The 22271-nt window shown below is 45.0% G+C and overlaps 2 protein-coding genes across 2 annotated transcripts; one reads left to right on the plus strand and one right to left on the minus strand.

The window, feature by feature from the left end:
- Positions 1–294: 294 nt before the first annotated feature.
- Positions 295–1200, minus strand: LOC311612361 (transmembrane epididymal protein 1-like; the record flags this gene model as incomplete). The annotated part of the gene is made up of 1 exon (XM_084865238.1): positions 295–1200. The coding sequence occupies one exon, from the start codon at positions 1198–1200 to the stop codon at positions 295–297; it is 906 nt and encodes a 301-aa protein (XP_084721364.1).
- Positions 1201–18736: 17536 nt separating this feature from the next.
- LOC311613050 (transmembrane epididymal protein 1-like) lies at positions 18737–19510 on the plus strand (the record flags this gene model as incomplete). The annotated part of the gene is made up of 1 exon (XM_084866529.1): positions 18737–19510. One exon carries the CDS (start codon positions 18737–18739, stop codon positions 19508–19510), a length of 774 nt encoding a protein of 257 aa, XP_084722655.1.
- Between the last annotated feature and the right edge of the window lie 2761 nt (positions 19511–22271).

A 22271-nucleotide genomic window follows, 5' to 3' on the forward strand; every position in this document is an offset into this window, starting at 1 on the left:
GATTGTGGATTGCATTCTTGAAGTCTCATGGCTTTTCTCCCACATTTATCTCTTTCCCTGGTCCTCTTCCCCTACCACATCAATCCCATCATCATCCCTTTCTCAACCCCCTCTCTCCTCATCTCCTCAGTGATTTGAGGTTCAAGGACAGGAGATGGACCAGCAGGCGGAGACCAAATGCTCTCCATGGCCATAACATTCATTGGAGACCAAAGAGGATACAATGCTCATGTCTGAGAGAACCTACAAGGAGGAAGAAGGGATGGGCAATGTGCAGGTATCCTGGGCCCTATCTCAGGGTGAGCTCTCTGGGAGGAGAAGGGCCTGGTCATCTTTCTCTGATGGCTCCATTTCTGGCAGCAACTGGTAGACGGGTCCTTCAGTGTGTGTATAATATGGAGCTTCTTTGGATCCCATCAGCTTCGACCTGGGTCTGTAACAATGATGCCAAAAGCAAGAGATGCCGTAGATTCCCAACAGGCACAGAGCATTGACCATCACATGCCAGCAGAAGAAGGTGGTGACAAACATGATGTCACTGAGGTCATCATCCTGCCACGGATAGCCGCTGATGGGTCTGTACAGAATAAAGCCTGCCTGCATCAGCCAGGAGCCCATCATCAGAAACAGGAAGGTCTCAGTCATGGAGAGGTGAAGCGCGTTGGGAGCCCACAGCTCGGCAGTCAACACCAGCATCAGCAGGAACACCACCAAGATGAGCAGGGAATGAACCTGCAGCTCCACCCCTGTGGAACCTTGCACATGTGACACCAGCAGTATCAGGAGCACGTAGAAGACCAGGACCAGGGCACCTTTTTCCAGGAGCACACACCTCTGAGGCAGCAGGTTCTTGCTCGTGACGTCTACACAGCCATTGAGGGTGAGGAGGATGAACATGGTGAGGTGCTGCCACTCTTTGGGGAACAAAAATCTCGGTGGCACTTCCGTGCTCATCAGCACCAGCCCATCCTCAAGACAGAAGATCACGTAAATTGTAAAGATAGAGCCAGTCACTATTTTCAACAAACCTTGGTAGGATATTTCCCATAGCCTGGCCCATATTCTCTTATTTCTTGGAGGGCGTGAAGGATACAGAAGAGAGTCATTGGCTATGGTGGCCTTAAAGACCACTGCTGCCTGATACAGCCCATACGAGAACAGATACAGCCCTGGGTACACATGACCATTGAACTTTCCCATGAGATTACAGCTCTTTCTGATTCAGGCCTGAAGAGCAGAACTCAGAACCTCACTGCCCTCCTCTCTTTTGAGGACCCCTTCAAGTGTTGGGCTGTCTATAAAGAGCTAACTTCTACCTACTTTTATTACGTCCATCTGCCCACTCTTCCCAGACAGAATGGAAAGTTCTGGACAGAAGCCTACACTTTTGTTGAGGTGGGTCTCATTGTTCCAGTCCATTCTAGTACACTGGGAACTAACTGACTTTTGCCAAAGAAGGGAGATGACTATTTCCTGGTATGCACCTGTGAGAAGGTGTGTTCTCATGAGCTCTGAGTTTGGGCCTTTGAGATGTTTCTGGTCGCAGCTGTCCCTCTCTCCCACGTGGCCTGATTATCCAGATGAAGTCTGGGTTACTCACAAATTTTTGCACATCTGTTAAGACTGTACCTAAGGCAAGAGGTTTTCTTTCGAGGGGATGGTAGAGAACAAGATGCATGCTCTGAGCACATAAATGGTCCTGGATCTATTGCAGGAGGTATATGCAATAGGAGTTTCTCTGGGCCTGATCATTGTGTTGAGGGGAGAGGAAACTCATTACTCAACATGAACCATGGTGACAGCACAGTCTTCATAATCATCTCTCCTTAGGGTGAAAAGCAGAACCATGGGTAGAGAGGCAACACCCATTTGCTGATAGTGCCCCCAGTGGAGAGGAGGAGGTTTACACCTAAGTCACAGCACTGCCTGAGCCCTCAGGCTTACCCAGTCATCTCCCTTTTCTACACCCATTTATGTCAGAAAAAAACAAAACACCTATTTATACCCTTCAGGATGAGGGCATTTCTTATCAGTGGGACAATGGGGATGTGAGTGTGAAAATGCTATAAGAGAGAGAGAGAGCTTAAGATAGTTTTACAAAGGGACTTGCCTTCCTTATTCCATTTTAGCTTCAACTTCCTTTTCCTTACACAAGTGTGGTATAAATTGATTACATGTTCACTGTACTCATTTCCTTTTCTTCTTTTGTATGCTGATAAACTACATTTCCCACTGTGCCTACAGATAGATGCAGCCCTACACCTGAGTTCTAGCCAATGGAGTATGAATGGAAGTGATATACATGTACAGTATTACTTTCTGGCCTCCTCCATAAGAATGTCCCTAGTGTACTCTTTCCTTTCCTCTTGTTTTATACAGAATATTACAGCTCATCTGAAAGTCACACTTGAAGATAGAGGAGCTCCAAGATAAAAGGAACAGGTTTCCTGAATTGCTTCTTCTAGAAGGCCTATACACGCTTTAGGAATATTCATTCTGGACTATATGTGCTAAGAGCACTTTTGGTTAAACAATGGAAATGTTACACTTGTTTATTTTAGCATCCAATTTACCCAAGCTATTGCAAAATTAATACATAGCTTTTTGCAGAAAAATTTGGAAAAATCCATAAGCAAAAAAAAATTAGAAAAATAAGCACCTGCCATTCCAAACCCAATGATAATTGCTTTTAACATTCTGTTGTAGAACCTCAGCTTTAGGACGGCATGGTTTGAAATGGAAAAATAATGACTGGCAATTGAGAAACCAGGATTCCGGTCCAAATCTCTCCCTAATTAGCAGAGCTTCAATTTCTCTATTAGAGAAAAGAAAGAGTTTTGGCATCTGTGTTCTCTAAAGAGATGGGGGAGTGGAGAAGAAAGAGGAGAAGAACGAGAAAGGGGGAGAGTAGGAGGAAAAGAGGAAAATGTAGGGGTTATTGCATAGAAAGCAGTGACTTTGGTACCCCCAATTTTCCCTTTTCAGCAAGTGGTCAAAACGCCCAGAAAACTTCAAAGAGCTGAATGCTTAGGGAGAGGAGGTACAAAGGAAAGTGTGAGTACGACCCTGTGACAGAGAGGGCCATGGAGGAGAAAGCTCTGGGACTCTCTTTGGTTCTTGTCTTTGTTGTGGGAAATTGCTGAGCTGCTCTGAGGGGAGATGGCCTCTGTGCAGCAAAATCCATTGCTCAACGAAGAGCCCAGGCATGTTTCTGTTAGCCCGGTTCTACCTAGGATGGACTGAAGGTGTCAGAAGTGGCTGTAGCCTTTGCCAGTTTGGCTCAGTGGATAGAGCATTGGCCTACAGACTGAAGGGTCCTGGGTTTGATTCCAGTCAAGGGCACATGCCCAGGTTGCAGGCTCGATCCCCAGTAGGGGGTGTGTAGGAGGCAGCCCATCATTGATTTTCTCTCATCATTGATGTTTCTATCTCTCTCTCCCTCTCCCTTCGTCTTTGATATACATACACTGAGTGGCCAGGTTAATATGATCTCTGAACACATAATAATCTGGCCACTCAGTATATATTGTATATTAGAGGCCTAGGGCATGAATTCGTGCATGGGTGGGGTCTGACCAGCCTGGCCAGGGGGAGGGGACATGGGCGGTTGGCCTGCTTGCCTGCTGGTCGAACTCCTGATCATGGGGACAATTTGCATATTAGCCTTTTATTATATAGGATATACACTGAGTGGCCAGATTATTATGCTTTCAGAGATCATAATAATCTGGCCATTCAGTGTGTGTGTGTGTGTGTGTGTGTGTGTGTAGTATTAATTTTTTAAAAAAAGAAGTCACTGTTTTCAATCACTAGTTATGTTACTTCCAGATGTCATAGCTGTGGGTCTAAGGGACATAGTGGACATTAAGGGAAGTGCATTCACTTCCTGACCACCACATTTGTCTCCACCTTTTGACTATTCCTGGCATCTGTGAGCCAGTGGCCAGAGGAGGAGAGAGAACAGCAGTGCTGATCCAGCAGTGATGCGAAGTTGAAAATGGCACAGATGAGGACAAGTAGCCCCACTTAAGGACCCATCCCGGATGCTTAGGCCCCCAACTTGGCCACATACCAGCACTTCATGCTGTTCATTGAAACATGAACATCCTGACCTCAACTTTGGAGGTAGGCATCACCCACCCCAAACCAGACACTGCCCACAGGTAGCGGAGAAGAAAGCCAAAGGGGGTGAGTGATTAGCAGAGCTGGCAGACAGTCCTGAGTCTGTGGGCATTGAGTGCCTGGGAAGCTGTTTTCCAAGGAAAACTCAGCTTGACCACAGGAGCCCATGGAGGTCCTTCACGGCCTGGCTGCTCCACAGTGGGGCTCCCACAGACACCCCCTACCCCCCACACACACCTGCCTCCCGACATTCTTGAGAGTCTCTGGGCACAGAGCCACTACTCATTGTCTGGCATCAACTGTTAGAATGAGCAAGAAGGTCTTTAGGAATTTACTAAATACTGTGAGATAATCTTGTCCTTACAAAGCTTACAATATAGTGAAAAGCATAGTATATACATGCAGACACACACACACACACACACACACACACACACACACACACACACACAAAATATAGGAGAGCCGTGGAACTCCTTGAAGACACATGATATCTCTAAGGGGCATAATCTACTTCTGTTGATATTCTTAGCAAACCCAAGACTGACAGCAGGTGTCATTTGTGAACAGAGGTCAGGGTCTTCAAGGGGTGCTCCAGGCACTGGCCTTGTACTGGCAACCTCTGCCTGTTTCTATGTTTCGACTGCAGTTGCTGCATTAAGAAGACCTGGCCTTAATGAAATATTCAGTCCTCAGTCTTTTCATGTTTCAAATTAACTTTAACGAGCAAACAGGGAAAGATCAAGAGACCTTGACTGGGACTTAGGGGGAACTTTGAAGCGGAAGCCAGGATGGGATGGATGCCCTCTGGAGACAGGCCAGCATTTGCTTTTGATTGCAGTGAACTCTCAGATCTTGTTCATCTGAGCAGCAAACAAGGGGGCTCTGGTCCCAGACACCTGAGATTTTATCTTTTGTAACACCTCTGTGTTCCTCACTCAAGCAATGTATTGAGTACCTACTGTTTGCAAGAAACTTGCTATCCTCCTTCTCATTTGTGCACTGAGTAATACCATTAGTGCCCTCAAGGGTTTTATATTCTGCTAGAGGAAATAAGATGGACACAAACAGGCACATTAGGAGAGGGACTGAATGTTACCACAGAGGCACAAAGTCCCCAGAATAGTTGCTTCTACTTTGGAGGGAACCGAGGCTGCTGTGTGCCGGAAGTTAGATGGGAGCTGCCCTTTTAGGAATAGTAGGATCTGGACAGCTATGGGTGAGCAGTGATCTTTCAGGTGGAGCACAGTCTGACCAAAGGCAGGGAAGTCTGGGGAATGTTCTGGAAATACTGAGTTGTACTTCCCTGTCTTCAGTGTTTTCATGGGGAAAATCTCGTAATTTGAGTTTAGTTTCCTCATGGGGCTAGTTCTGTCTACTCAGAATAATTGTGGAGAATGAATGACTTGTAAAAGTAAGTGTGTAGATTGTTGTATGTGCTGGAATAATGGTAGTTTGAGTCTCTCATGCCTTACTCTAGTCCCTAAATGGTGAGAAGTAGAGCTTTAGGCACTTAAAGGGGGGGGGGGGGGGGGAGAGGCGTGTTGCATGTCAATACTGATGTTTAAATAAAAAAGTTTAGGATTGTCACAGGCAGGCCCCAGCAGAGACAGTTCTCTCCTGCCATAAAAGGGACCTAATCCCCGAAAGAACTGCTCTTGGATTAACTGTCACATTGTTCCTGTCCTTGTCACAAACTCCTGGATGCCATGGTCATCTTTCCCAAGTGTCCTGTCCCATCAACATCACCAAGATTTCTTCTTTCAAAGACTTTTCTTTCACTGCTTCCCCAGTTTTCTGGTTGAAGAAGAAGCTGGTCCAGAAAGCTTAAGATCTCAGAACTGAAGAATTCATCAGCTGGTTTTTTCCTTAGCAGAGTTGGTCTTCTGGACTTGTCTCAAGAGTGTTGGGTCTCATTTTGGAGCCATATATTGTCTTTTTTTCATTTTTGGTACTTAATTCAACAAATGTTTTCTGTTATAGGATCTTAACTGTAATTCATCCATCGGTCTCTGAGTACTAACAGTGGCTTCAAAGGCTAGAAGTAAAACAGTTAGTGGCAAAACCCCAGTGTCATTCCAAGATGGTGGTTGGGGTGGAGGGCATGAGGCTGGAGCCGCTGTGTAAGACTTCCAAAGGGGAGGCCTGGCGTTGTGCTGCCAGCCTTGGTTTGTCACCCAGCTCTAGCCCCTGGGAGAAGCTGAGGTTGACAAGAGATTGGAAACTGGGGATTTCTTTGAAGCGAATTGTCAGTGCCCTGTGTGTTCTTGGTTCTTCATCCCCACTGGCTTGAGGGAGGCATGAGGTGCACTCCCCTCACCTAGAGCCAAGTGAGATGGCTTCAAGGGTGCTATGTGGAAAGCAGGATATGTGTTCTCTGGAGGGATGGAGAGCTTTGTCTGACTCTCACCTGGTAATCTAGTGACTAGAGGCTATCATGGGGCTGCACCTGCCTGGTGCAGAGGGGGGAGCTGTGGCCCCATGGTGGGGAGGTGCGGGCTCATGACAGAGGACAATGGCGGTTGTCTCCAGGGTCTGCATACAAACCCTGCAGAAGCCAGCAGGACAGAGCTTCTTCCAAGGTTCTTCCCCCGGAAGAACCCCTGGAGGGGTGAAGGAACCTAAGGGTTGAGAGGAGGGGTCAAAGGTGGCCCTCTGGGGGAGGGGCATGGCTGACATGGAAGTCACCTCAGTTTGATCAAAAGACCGTGAGGGGATAGGAATTGAGACATGAATATAAACATTTTGTTGTTGTTGAGATTTCTAGTAAAGGGAAGCAGAGCAATAGGGTAGTATGGAAAGCACATAGCACAGTGCCACCAAGCACATAGAAAGGGCTCAATAACTGTTGGCCAAAGAAGGACTTGATGAGTCTTGGGTTGTGCTCAGGAAATGTTGGCCTATTGAATGCATGCGAACAAGAACTGGAGGCATAGGGACTGGTCAGGAAGGGCTTCTAGAAGTCTTCTTTTGAGTCCTAAATGATGGCATTAGAGGAGGAGCATAGAGGGGAGAGGAGGTTTCAGGCATGGTCCAAGGCACCAAGATGGGGAGGAGTTGTGGGAGGGGCAGCATGCCTGCCAAGCCCCAGAGCTTTTGGGGGAGCAAACCAGGCTTGAGTAGAGACAGCTGGCGATAAGGCTGACAGAAGACCTTGAGTGTGGACTTGTGGCATTTATTTTAGGTCTGATAATTCAGGAGGGAGCCAGAGATCGTGAGCCATCAGGGACATAATGGCAATATAGAATTCATTGTATTTTTCAGACTACGTTCTGTGTTTCTATTCCAAGCGTTATTGGAATTGAGCCGATTGTAACTCGTGCTCCAGACAATCTAATGAGAAGCACATGTTTTTATACTAACGCCAACCTTCAGTCTCTTCCCTGAGTTAGGACAATCCTGGGAATAAAATTCTGAGGATAAAGATTGATAGGAAATTGGAACTGGTGTTAGAGACTTAAGGAAGGGTGGGGAAAGGGCGGGGGGGTTCCTCCTGAGTGAGGTCATTGGGTTTTGGCTTGAAAACAGACTGTTTATGCAGAAATCCAGACACCGCTCTCTCAGCTGGCTATTAGGAGCAGGCTATCGTGTCTCAGGCCTGTAAGCCTTAACAACACCTCTCTCATTTCCACAAATCAGGGTGGCAAAATAGTCACCCGGCTGGATATTTTAGGGTTAGGGTGATTCATCTGGTCACATATAGTATTGAGATTCTGACCGGTCAGGTAACCAAGGGAGATGAGAGGCGAATGTGGATCCCAGAGGGCAAGCACCAGGCTTTGGCCCAACGGGACCTGGTTTTGAATTCCCATCTTTCACCTCCTGGCTATGTGACCTTTGACAAGTCCCTGAACCTTAATTACCTACCTGGCAAATGGGGGTGATAGTTCCAGGGCTTGTTACATAAGAAGAATGTCTACTATTGCCATACTGTAAATGCCACCCAGTTCTGGCTGGTCCATAAATTCTGGGTAACTGGAGAACGATGGGAAAGAAGCAGCAGTTCATTCTGGCAGGAATGTGACAGTTTGGCTAGCGAAGCCCCCTGAGCCCCAGATTATAGTCCACTCTTTGGCAATCCTGTTTTGGTTACGTGTTCTAGTTTATAAGGAAAAACTCTTAACAGGAGATTGCAGCCATTTCTAAATTCTTTTTATTACTAGATTATGACTCAATATCCTTTTTGATCCTGGGGCTATTTACACAGCACAATTGGGCAAGTACGTAGCTGGAAGGAAGGAGTAGACAATGAAAATGTTAACCAGTGCCTTTGAACTCTTTGAATGATAGTTTTCTATTAGATTATCAACTGCTGGCTGGGATGATGGAGACACCAGCCATGTTTCCATGGGTGTCAGGGCCTTGCTTGCCCCATTCCGTTGTGGAAAAGATTCTGGGCCAGCTAGACTTAGGCAGCCACAGAAATTCAACATGGCCCATGAGGGGGTGGGTCTAACCAGGAATGAAAGGTACTGTCCTAACTGCACTGCCAGGGTGGCAAATAGGCCTTTTGTTCCAGAAATTTGGATCTTCCTTATCTCTCAGGAGGGTGCATAGCTCTCTTTTTGCTCTGAAAATGCAGCCCCTGTCTGGTGGTGCACAAACTATTGCAGCAGGAGGGGTCAGGGTGGACCCTTTCTTTAGGGAGGGAAAGAGCCATGGGCCTTGGATGAAATCCCGGGGATTGAGACAAGCATGAGACTCAGGGTTGTCTGGAAGTAGATGAAATCACTCCCCTGAGCAGGACTAAAGAGGGGACAGTGGGGTCTGATAGGATTGAATGGAGAGACAAGGCCCCAGGGCCATGCAAGGAGCACCTGTCTGAGGTCTCACTGAGTGAGGATGAGGGTGGTGGCTTAGACAGCCTCCTGCTGCAGCCCCTGCTGGTGTGAGCAGGGGTTAGGCTGGGGCAGCCCGTTTACCCCCTGGGCTGCAGCACCAGAGATAGGGTATCACTTTCCTTGGAGCTAGAGGAGAGGGACATCGTTGCTTTATCAACAGTAAGCATTCTCTCTCATGCCTGCCATTTTCTGAGTGGCTTGAGTAGAACTTTATTGTTTCCATCTAAGGTTTGGAAGTGAGGAATCTGAGATCAAGGGGTCAGTAAAGTTGGTTCCTTCTGCGGCTGTAAGGGGGTCTGTTCCATTGCCTCTCTCTGAGCTTCTGGCGGTTGGCCATTAGTCCTTGGCATTACTTGGCTTCCAGAAGCATCACCGAATCTCTGTATCTTCATGTGGTATTCTCTGTGTCTGCCCTGATTTCTGCTTTTTAGAAGGATGTAAGTCATATTGGATTAGATGTCTACCATACTCCAGTATGCCTCATCTTAACATAGATAATCACAACTACAGTGCCCCTATTTCAAATAAGGCACATTCTGAGGTGCTGGAGGTTAAGACTTTACATATTTATGGACGGCACAATTCAACCCATACCAAGAACGAGCCACACAAGCAGGGTCAGCTGACACACATGGTTAAAGAAAAGCACCCCAAGAATGTACCATAGAGGAATCTAAACAAGGCTTGTTACCCCACTCAGACTCAGTTTCCCCAGCTGTCACAGGAAAGGAGCCTCCTTCACCTACCATGGCTGTTTTGAGGGTCAGAGGAGATAATGTAGAGAAAGCTCAGGAAACTAAAAAACATGAGTTTTCATTTTTATTACATTATTTCATTAATTAAAAACAGCAACTCCCATGAGGGCTGTGCTACACTCTATCACATTCCGTTCTCACCATAACCCTACGTGGTGGATATCCTCATTTGATGGGTAGGGAGACAAAGACTTAGATAGGTTCAGTCATTTGACCGAAGGGCTCATAAGAGGCAGAGCTAGAACTGAAACTTGGGGCTGTCAGGGTCCAGAGTCTGAGCCCTTCCTTATTCTGAATGTCTCTGGTATTAGAGCTGAGTTCTGGGCAGTAGTGAGGCTGAGGAAAGGGCAAAAGAAAGAGGATATGCTTTATTCTAAGGAGGACACACCAATCTGTTGAGTCCTGTAGATGGAGATTTAGTGTAAAAGCAAGTAAGCATGGTGTTGGTAGAGGATGGGAGAAAAAGAGAAATAAAAATATGAATAAAACCTAGTCCATGCCCTGGAGCAGGTGGGAAAGCAAATAACAGATATCAATAGTGAGCTTGGGGAGGGGACTCTGGAGGGGAGCAGTGGTGACAGGGGGCAGGTGACTTTGACCTGACTTGGAATGTGCCCAGGGGTTGGACTCTGTTTTGAATATCAACTCCCCTAAGTTGTGTGGCCTTAACAAGTTACTTACAACCTGGAAAACTCCATTTTTTAAGATGTAAAAAATGGAAATATATGCTTTCCTTGTGAACTACCACCTGCCTCTTCTTTCTCCCTAAAGGACTCTATTTTTTGTTTTGCTAGTTAACACTCCCTCCCCCGCACCACCCTACCTTGTGTATCAGAGGAGGTTGGCCTGGGCACCGGCTGACCCCACTGGTGGTTGGCTCCTTTGCTGTTGATGGGGCTGCACTACCTCTCCAGTTCTTAAGTTAGAGAATAAATTTCCTAATGCTTAAGCCAGAGTTTTCTATTTGCAACCAAAAACATCCAAAATGATTTATTACCTGATAGATTTGTGTGGAATAAATGAAACATTCCTATAAAGCGTTTGGCACTGCGAAATGTTAACAATTATCATTAATATAGGATGCTTTATTATGGAATTATGTAGGGCTTTCTAATTTACTTTATTAATATGTATCATGTTTCTCCGAATGCATATGAGAACATTTTTGGCCAGAACGCAAGCTTCTGCTTCATTGGTGCCCAACTCAGTTGCCAGGAAAAAAATGCATAGTAGGTATTTAATATCTATTTCATAATTTATAAATTTTATATATATATATATATATATATATATATATATATATATATATATATGTGTGTGTGTGTGTGTGTGTGTGTGTGTGTGTGTTTTCCCCTAAGTGTAACTCTGATGGACAGTCTAACCCAGGTTCCCTTGTGAGTTGCTTGGAGACTGTGACCCAAGAAAAATGTTTCATTTTGCTGTTGAAAGTGAGTTCCAAGAGAATGTACTCTTAAGTCGTTTGAAAAAGGGGAAAATGGCAGACCTTTCTAGAACTGGAAGGCGCCAGAACCCCAGGCTCTTGGGGCTACAAGGATCTGGGAACCATCTGGTCCATCATCTTCATTTCCCAGCTGAGCCCGGAGACTGCCTCATGGTCAGGCAGACGGAGGCCAGGCCAGGACTGGAGCACAGCCTCCGGACTCCTGCTTCAGTTCCTTTCCTTTTTGTCATGACTTTCTCCACAGCCATCTTCCCTTACAACCTCTCCCCAGAGGTTGGGCTGCTGGGAGTCCATGGGGATTTGTGGGAATCCATGAGAACTTGTGGGAATCCACTTCCCACCAAGGTCGTTCTGCAGAGTCGCTGCCAGGGACCAGGTGGCCTGGCATGAGATCTGAGACTCGGCATCCTTTGTTGACTGCAAACATCATCCCTGAAGGGTCATGAAGGGCCAGGTGTTGGGTAGAGGTCTCTCCATGTCCGAGCACTGACCAGTGTCTGGTGTGCAGAGCTGGTGAAAGGGTACCATCCAGGTCAGTGCCAAGGAGAGCACACACAGCACCGATGGGCTGAAAGACTTTTCCAGTCTGCTCTAGGCTGGCTCTGCACATGGCCTACCCTCGCCCTCACCCACCCACCCACCACATTCACAGCTTTGTTCACACCATTGTTCATACCTGGATGCTCCTACCTATTCTCCTCTGCTCCCCATCCCCAAGTTGTTGGCCAGTGCGATTTAAATTTCAGTGCAAATATCTATTCCTCCATCAGAACTAACCATACACTCCTCTAGGTTCCCACCATTCTTGGTCTATTCCATCATCATAAAATTTAATCCAGGATGGCTTTAGTAGGGTCTTTGCTATTAGATCTGTGTTTCCCAAACTTTAAATGCATACTAATCACTTAGAGATATTGATAAAACAGATTTAGATTCGGTTGGTCTAGCCTGGGATCTGGGACTCTGTATTTCTAACAAGCTTCCCGGTGATGCGGACACTGCTGGCCTGTGGGCCATACTTTGAGTAGCAAATATTAATACAGGAGAGGGGCATAAGTACTATATAAAGGAACTAAAGTCAAACAGAGCTAAGGAGGGGCCTGCTATGTGCTGCCCTGGGCTGACCAGAGATGCAGGCAGACCACAGGGAGCTTCTGGAACAAAGAAAATTCCTGTAAAGGTTGATTAATAGTCCAGCTGGAGTGGCTCAGTGATTGAGCATCAACCTATGAACCAGGAGGTCACGGTTCGATTCCCAGTCAGGGCACATACCCAGGTTGTGGGCTCAATCCCCAGTGTGGGGTACATATGAGGCAGCCTATCAATGATTCTCTCTCATCATTGATGTTTCTCTCTCTCTCCCTCTCCCTTTCTCTCTGAAATCAATTACATGTATAAATAGCTACTCACCTATACTTATTATTTACCCATACCATACAGGGGAACAGACCACAAAATATACCTTGTAAAGGTTAAAGTTAATCCCAATGTTTTGTTCTATTCTCTATTTCCTCATACCAGCCGTCTTCCATAGAAACTATAAGCAGATATAGAAGCTCAGCTCATAGAGACAGTTAGGGTGTCTCTTCCTTCTCTTGTAAGGAGAGTCAGCAATTCTGTCGGTGGAGTGGCTTTTCTTGCTTATCCTCTCTGCTCTAGAAACTTGTTTCCACTTTAACCTCTTGTCTGTCTGGCTCACATTTTTTTTAAATATATATTTTGTTGATTTTTTGCAGAGAGGAAGGGAGAGGGTTAGGGAGTTAAAAACATCTATGAGAGAGAAACATCAGTCAGCTGCCTCCTGCACACCCCCCACTGGGGATGTACTTGCAATCAAAGTACATGCTCTTGACCAGAATCGAATCTGGGACCCTTCAGTCTGCAGTACAACGCTCTATCCACTGAACCACACTGGTTGGGGCCTGACTCACATCTTTCATTCTCTCCTGCTCTTGGCTTGGGGCCGGATTCTCCCCTGGGGACTCACCCCTCCAGCATCAGTACTGCTTTTGAGTTGCCTGAGAGCAGGTGCCATGTTTTTTCATCTTTTAAACACCACCTTATAGCACAATGTCTGGCTGATGATAGGTGGTTAACACACATTTGTTGAAGTGGCTAAGTTATTGGTGTTGCCTTTACATGTGAGTATGTGATCTGGGCAGTATTAGGAACCTGTTGTTGCTGGGATGGCAGAAAGTGAGGTGACGCAGAACTTGGGGGTCACGGGAAGGCAGGATAAATCCCGAGTTGAACCAAGACCTCAGCGTTACAGATCCAGAAACCCAATTTCATCCGTCTCTTAAGGTTCTGAAGGACTGATTGGTTTAATACATAAACCAGAAGGCCAATTTATTCACTAATGTTAGAGGCCATGTCTTTCCAGTGACTGAGTTGCTCATGCCTGCTAATGAGATGCCTCCACCAACCATCCACGTTCCCCCACCCCCGCCCTTTTTGCTGGGATCAAAGTAGCTAGGGATAATTTAGCTCAGAACATTGACTCTGAACACAGATGCCTAAATGAATGTGTGGGAAAAATAAAGCAGATAAATAAAAAGCTTGAGAAATTGTCCCTGTTCCAAAAAGGTTACACTTCTATAATAGAATGCTCATTTTCTCCCCCGTAGTCTTTCTGGCACTGGATGGCACTGGATAAAGACAGATAAAATCTGTGTTTCCGGACTCCATGTTGACCAGCCACTCCTCCTTCAGTCAACACATCCTTCCACTAGGAAGCCCAACTTCAACATAACTGATTCGCTCATAGTTCTTTCTAACAGCATCTAGTCTTGAGGACATATGCAAGTGGCATTTTCATGGCAGGCAGCATGTGTGTGGCACCCAGAATCTCAGGGTGGGGATGCTTCTGCAGAAATATTCTATTTATTTGATGCTGACTCTCCTTGTCCCCCAATTCTGGGAACCCCTCATTTGGCTTCTTCTCTTGACAGTTCCACTGAGGCATTGGGCAGAGTGGGACAGATTGAGATCTAGTCAGTGGGCTGGCCAGAAAGCTGGGCTCTCCTGCAGCCTGGGAGCTGGCTGGGAAAGGGGCTCACAGCCTTGGTCCACTTACGTGTTTGCTTTATGCTGACTGAGCTGGGGTTTTCTTGTACCTCTCGTGGACAGCCAGCATGTGACTTTCAGCATCACAACTAAGCTACCAGCCATGTGACATCCTGTGAGTCACTTCTCTTTAGACTTTAGTTTCATATACGCCCTATGGTCTCATCCAGCCCTAAGATGACCAACTTAAAGTAATTAATATTTATAACGTGCTTTAAAATACAACATTTTATGGAATCCCATAATTCCATGTTTATCTATGAGGAGAATGAATCTTGGAGAAGATAAGCACCTCAACTTGAATCATCCGCCTAGCAAACTAGGCAAACTAGATTTCAAACACAGATCAGAAGGCTCATTTTCTTAATCACTGATTGATAATGTCTCCTGGGACCTGGACAAGGAGGATTTTTTAAAAATTTATTTTATTATATATGTATTTTTTACTTATCTGGTTCCTTTGTTTTCATTTTTCCTTGCCTCTCCCATTTCAGGGGTTGGGGTGCTTTTACCCTCTTTGCCTTCTTTCTGCTGAGTTCCCCATGTTCTCTTTCAGTCTTCATCTCTTTCTCCCCTCCACCTTTCCTTCCTTCTCCCTTTCCTATTCATCTCTCTCTTAGCCTCCTTCTCCCTCCCTGCCCACCCCCCCATTTCTCTGCATGCATGCCAACCTCTCTTGGTAAATATTGCCGGGTTCTGCTTTTGTAAAGATGTCTCCCCGCGCTCCTGGGTGAATCTGTGGGTCAGTGAGGGCGGGAGGATGGTGTCCAGGTACAGCCTAAGGACCAGGGTGGTGTTTCCTAGTCTAGTGCAGTGGCTTCAAGTATCAGGTAAAGGATGGCTGGCCTACATTGGACTCACCAGTGGTAGGAGACATGTCTGATTTCAAATGCAGAAACTTTATTCATTAGGGGCAGGGTGAAAACTTAATACTCTGTATTTTATAAAAGCTCTCCTCAGGTGATTAGATGAGTGGCAAGGTTCATACTTGTGCCCACAAGGCCCTGCCCCTAGTGGTGAGCCAGTGAGTGGCCAAGTGTCCATAGGAGTACCAAGAGGGTCGCCTAAAGTAGAGGTCTTTCTTGTAGGTCATGGAACATCAGCTAGTGAATTTGGCATCTGCTCCCTCCACATCCTAGGTGGATGCCCCATCAGTGATACCTCCGGATCAATAGGGGGAGCTCTTGCTTCTGCCACATTTGTGTAAGCGGAGTCTTCTGATCTGCATTCCTTCTATTTTTGAGTATCAAACCTGCTGCCCCAAACCAGAGATGTGTCCATTCCTTTCACCCTTTTAGATGACACTTCCTTTTCTTATTCAGATGTCACCCCTGTTATTGGCTGGAAAGGAGAAGAGATGAGCAATTTTTACTCAGTTGTCTATAATTGAATATGAGTTTCCTAATTAAATTAAATTCCTAATTAAATTAGGATCCTAATTAAATATCAGGACTGCCCCACATGAGATCTCTGGGGGACACACATGCAGGACTTGGTAGAATCTTTGAGACCATCTAGTCTACCTGTACTAATGAATCCCCTCTGCCTGTTGCTCAAAGATAAATAATGTTTGCAGATAAGTTCTCTGCTGCCTTATCACCAAGCTCTTTGCTGGGATCACACTCTGCCTTTGGTTTACACCAAGTGCCATCAGTGGGGGCAATATCACTCCGAAAAGGGTAAACATATTGTGATTTTAGATATTACAATGGTTCCAGGAGGCTATAGGAAATAAAATATACCATATAGCTATGGTATTAAATTTTAATGGGGACATTTGTAATAGTGTCAACAATAAAAATAAAGTTAAAAAATGTTTTCATGGGGAGAAGGTGATAAGGGAACACATGTTGAAAAAGTTTCTTAGAGGGGACAAAAACTAGAAAAGGGTTGAGAAACAGATTTATGCAAAGGGGTCTGTGTCTGTGGCTGATAAGTTAAAATTATGCCAAGTCATCTATATCCTTTCATTCTGCATCTCCTGTGTCCAAGGACAAAGAAGTCAAAATTAAATTCTCTAACTGCATAACTCTGGTCATTTGTTCCACTCATATAGCTTTAGCTCTGAGCATTAGTGGCCTTGCCCCATTTGTATGTATCTGTTCCATCTTCATAACTAATTAGAAAACCTTTTAGGGTAGAGACCATGTGCTCATTTGACAGTTCATTAATTTATCCATGAAACATATATAATTTATCCATTAATTAATCTATCAAACACTCATTGCACACCTCTAGGCATGGGGCTAGATTCTAAAGGGACAAAGAATGCAGGATATGGTCTCCAACTTGAAAGACTTCCCAGTAAGAAAAGAATGGTGGAACAGTGTGTCAAGCATAACATTGAGATGTGTATAAGTTGCATAGAGAGAATCTTTCCCATTTGGGAGGAGGCAGTGCTTGAGCAGAGCCTTGAGGGAAAGAGGAGTTTCCCAGGTAAAGAAAGAATGTGGAATAGGAAGAACATTCCAGACCAAACTGAAAGCTTCCAATATCCCTGGAGATGGTACAGGTGGGAAGGGACTAGGAATGAGGTCAGGCTAAAGCAAAAGGCACCTTCAAGCTTATTCTAATGACATGGACTTTACCCATAAAGCAACGTGATGCCACTGGGATATTTAAGTTACCCAGGGGCATAATTAACTCTTCTGACTGCAATGTGGATACGAACAGGTGAGGACTGGAGCCTGGTTAAAAGGTGTTGCAACAATGCAGAGTTGGTGATGCCTGGATGAGGATAGTGGGTGGGTTTTGGGAATCCAGAAAACTTGCTGAGGATGTGGGGGTAAGTAAAAATGGGTATCACCACTTTGAAAGGAGATTCATCACTCTCTATTAAAACCAAAAAACGGGAATAGTCTGTGATTCAGAAATATCAATTATGGTTACCTACCCTAAAAAAAAATATTTGTTCAGTGTTGTTTGTTTAAAAGAATCAGACCAGCATGTTCATTGATAAAGAACTAGATAAAGAATATGACATTAAAAGGAATGAGCAGCACCTCCCGATAGCAAAAAAAATGGTTCTATATCCAACACATTCTATGGCTGAGTTGAAAAAAAGCCAGTTGTAGAATGATACGTACAAGTGTTGATGTCCTAACAAAAACTCATTTTGGCATATAAAGAGCCCCTTTGCAGACAACTGCTTTTCCACTTTCTCACCCTATAGTGGGCTTGTTAGGCATGGCCTCACCCACCCACACAGCACTTCTACTGTCTTCTTATTTCCTTAAAAAAAAAACAAACTAATATCCAATTGATACAAAATAACATTTATAGAATGCCTATCCCGGTGCTCACCACCAACTGTAAGAACAGGAAAGCCATTGTCATTATTTCCAATGTCTTGTGTGTCCCTCTTAAATCGATCCTATTCTTCCCCTCTTGGAGGTAACCATTTGCCTGAACTTTGTTGATAGTTTCCCATAGGTGTTCACATCGTTCAGCTTTGTGTGTTTTGAGCTTTGGCATTCTTCTTTCACTTAGAGTTATATTTCTGAGGTTCCATGTTTATATTGGTCAGAGTTCTGCAGAGAAATAGAACCAAAAGACCTATGAAAAGGAGACCTATTATGAGGAGGTGGCTTGTGTGATTATGGGGACAGAGAAGTCCCACCATCTGCTGTCCCCAGCTAGAGACCTGCTGGTGCCATTGCAGTCTGAGTCTACAGGTGCTGGTGGTACAAACCTCAGTGCAAGGGCAGGAGAAGACCTATGTCCCAGCTCAGCAAACAGGCTGGAAACAAAAGGGGCAAATTCCTTCTTCCTCTGCCTTTTGTTCTATGTGGGCCCTCAATAGATTGGATGAAACTCATCCATATTGATGCCGGTAAACTATTTTAATAAATCCACTGATTTAAAAGCAAATCCCATAGGTACACCCCAAAACAATGTTTATTTAATCTGGGCTTCTCACAAGTGAACATTTTTTATGGCAATTCTCAAGTAATCAGGTGCTAAGTGTGTTTACTTGTGCCTCTTAAAGACTATTTATACCCAGGGAAATATGGTTGTACTTAGTGTTTGTATGAGGTTATATGTGAGGACTCATAAGGGATGTATTCTATGTTGTGTGTTCTCCGTGCTTCCTCTGAGTTCTTCCTTACGTTCTGTGAATTTGGAGGGAAGTAAGGAAGGTAGCATCAGCATCAAGGACAAGTGGGAGGAGAAGCAAGGGGGACCCATGGCATAGTCTCTAAGAAGGGCAGAGGCCAAGGCATTGTGCTGGAGAACATGCTTATATCACTGTTTGGCAATGGTTGGTTAGTTATCAATGAACCAGAGCAGAAGACCAGACGGAAACCATGACACCCACCCCGCCATAACTTTGGGTTTCCTCCAAAACCATTTCCCTTCTGAATGTGGATGCAGTGAGCTGGATAGAAGATATAAGTCGACTTCAGGAAACTCTCTCCACACCCTAGAGCCTGAGGAGGTCATTGCCGACCCTCTCGCCTCTGCATCTAGTCAGACCTGTCTTCAGTTCCATGGGAGGCTTTGAGGGCCATCTGTACCCAGGGCTGTCTCTCTTCCTCTATGGACTTTATCACGCACGACTCATGTTCAGGGCCCTGATATGCAACATCCCCGTTCAGTATCCCCCACGCTGTCCCCGGAGCAAAGGAAGATGGGCCAGGCTGCGGCAGATACACTATGTTGGCTTGGTGAAGATACTGAGCGCCTGCATTTTAGTAGCCCAAGAGCTGCATAGCATCCCTGGACAGCTTGTGTTCATCAGCAAGATGTATCACCTGAGGAACTTCATGTACCGCAAGCAGTGGCAGCATCTCACTCAGTACATGACCTTCTTCCTGAGCGGATGTGTAGATGTGGTGAGCCAGAACCTGCTGCCCCAGCGGTGTGCTGCTCTGGAGCAAGGTGCCCAGGTCCTGGGCATCTCTCTGCTTCTGCCCCTGATGGTGTCTCACACACAGGACACAGAAGGCGTGGAGCTGCGGTCTCACATCTTGCTCATCCAGGCCAACTTCCTGCTCATGCTTGTGGTCACTGCAGAATTCTGGGCTCCCAACGCGCTGCATCTCTGGGCGATGAAGGCCTTTTTGTACATGATTCTCGGCTCGTGGCTGATGCAGATAGGCTTTATGCTGTACAAACCCATCTCGGGCCATAAGTGGATGGACGATGACAAAAATGACATTGCGTTTGTCACCACCTTCTTCTGCTGGCATGTGGCTTGCAACGCCATTTTGATGGTCTGGGTCTACGGCTTCTCCTTTTGGTGGTATCGTTACATTGCTTGATGTCTGAACCTGGGTGGGCCCAGGATGGTTCTTGTCACCTGCACGTTCTGGAGAAATTGAGGGAAGTGGAGTTGTGAGAGAGGAGGACCAGGTGCCCTTCCTTCAGAGGTCCCACCTGGTACAGGAAACTCTTCTAGGACGGGCAAGCCCCCTGTGCCCTTTTGGCTTCTCTGTCTCATTTGCTGAGCCGTGTGCAGAGGAAAGGTGATAGACATGTAACTATGACCTTCACTCAGCTCCCCGAGTATTTCCCCTACCTCTCCTCACCCTCTTCAGCTCTAGCCAAGGCAGTCTGCTCCCCCTGCTCCCCTCTGCACTCTCATTCCCCTCCAGAAGAATGGGCAAATAATATATTAAAACTTGCCTTTGGGTCTCAATAAATATCTTTCACCCACCACACAGAATACTAACTAGTCATGTTTAGTACATCATCATAATTTACATACTGTATTACATCATGATAGTTTACCTCTCATAATAACCACCTCCACACCCGTCCTCTTTATGGATCTCTTCAATACTCATACTGAGTTGGAACTGCCATTTTGAATATATAGAACTGTTAAAACTGTTACTGAATTCTTTGTTTTGATTACTTTATAATTTGTCAAAAGGAAAGTCAGGTCCTTTTTATCAGCTATATTGAGGAATATTTAATAAACCAAAAAAAAAATCGCACATACTTTATGTATATATTTTGGTGAGTTTGGACCTATGTGATACCGTGGGACAATATCCTCCTCAGAGGCCAGTGGAACAGAGTAACACCCCACATGCAGTGAGGCTCACAAGGGCTCATCTGCTTCCAGAATTTCTGTCTCTCTCTCCCTGAGTGTGTTCTGTAAGATCTTCTATCTGTGTATACCACTCCATTGCTCTGTACATACCTCAGTCAATTACCAAGTAGTAGACCCAAATGGACCCATTCCTTTCTGGTTTTCATGGATAATACAATTCAATGGCTTGCTTATCTCACACGCTTTTCTTTTTAATTCTACAGCTACCCTATGAGATCGGTTTATAGATGATAATCTAAAATTCCAAGGAAGTGGCTTCAGGTGACTAGTCATTTGGCTATGCCACATCATGCTGGGTGTCAAGGAGGGTTGGAATTCTGAAGAGTAGAGGTAAATTATTGGGGACTTGCAACAGTGTCTCTGTGTCACCATGCTGCTTCTCTCCCTGTGGTTCCCAGGAGATGGAGCATCTGTCAGGTATATTCCTAAGGTTCCCAACCATCTGTGGAGATTCCCCTGTGAAGGAAAACCACCATTGTTCTGAGGTTGCAGCTTTAAAATGGCAGCATCACTCCCCATTTGGACTTCTGATAGCGCCCTGGGATTTTCCAGCAACCAAGGCTCCAGGTTGTCTCTTAAAGGACAATTCTCTGGCTAGCACTCCTGGCCCCACCCCGGCAGAGTAGTCCAGATTTCTCCAGGCTTCTGGGTCTGTGGAGTTCTGGCCCTTCGTTCAGCTTCTGGGTTCTTCTTGGTCCTGGTGACCAGTGGAATTCAGCAATTTCTCCTGTAGGTTCTGCCGTGTTCCTGATTGGCCCCTCTAGTCCCATCTCCTTGGGTTTCTCCCCAGAACCTTGGGCATCTCTCCAAGCCTTGCCCAGCCTTGCAGCTCCTCGTTCCTATAGCCTAGCTGAACCTCCTCTAGTGACCTGAAGTTGGGGTGGTAGGATATCTGCTATATCTTTTCCTAGTGATACAGCAAAACTCTGTTTCCTACTTCACTCAGGCCTCCTCTTTTTTATAGTAAGAACATATTTTGGATTTTTTTTAACCTAAAATGATACTTTTTTTGCTGTTATAATCAGACCTCATCTTGAGGCAATAGTTTTGACTAATTAAGGGATGTTGTATACAAGGAGAGATAAGCAAAGCCCACATATTAATATTTTGAGATATTTTCACTCTACAAAGGTAAAAATTGAAGAGATACCAAAGCTACAAGTTGACAGCTGTCACATTTCCAAGGACTTTTGAAGTCCTATTAGATATAGATGAGCTCATTCTTGAAATAATTTAATGCTTAGGAATATTATGGCTCACAACATGTATCTTTCAAATAAAATAATAAATATTAACAGGGGCCTACAGAGCCACCAAGGATTATTAATGGGGCCTGAGATAATGATGGAATGGGCAGGCTTCCAGTTTAAATGATAAAGATATTTCTTTATTCCTACATCACAATATGTATGTTCACTCTGACAGTAACCTTAAACTTTGAAATATAAAACCAACTGAAGATACATTTTGGGAAGAACAAAACAAAAGCAAAAAACACACAACAAATATGCTTTTGTAGAGAAAGGTGTCGTCTGCACCACTATCCACCAGAGGGCACTATCTCTACGTGTGCCCATTGAGGCATTTGCTTTCCATTTAGTATTGAACTGTCCATTTAATAGAAAGAGGGAAGAAAAATACAGAAGCAAGGGTTAACTAAGAATCAATTAATATAATGAAGGTCTGTGTGTTTCCTGTTAAACTTAATTTGTGGATATGATAAGCATAATATTTTAATCAATAGCTATAGATTATATTTTTAGATCTATAAACAGATACATATAAATAGATATCTACACATATATAGATATATAGAAATGTATGTATCTCAAAAACACAGCAGTGTAAATATCCCTTTAGCTAAAATGGCTGCTTTTTAGCAATCTTTTTTTAAAAAAAATATATTTTATTGATTTTTTTACAGAGAGGAAGGGAGAGAGATAGAGAGCTAGAAACGTTGATGA

The sequence above is a fragment of the Pipistrellus hanaki genome (genome assembly GCF_964339955.1).
Source record: "Pipistrellus hanaki genome assembly, chromosome: 18".
Lineage (NCBI taxonomy): Eukaryota > Metazoa > Chordata > Mammalia > Chiroptera > Vespertilionidae > Pipistrellus > Pipistrellus hanaki.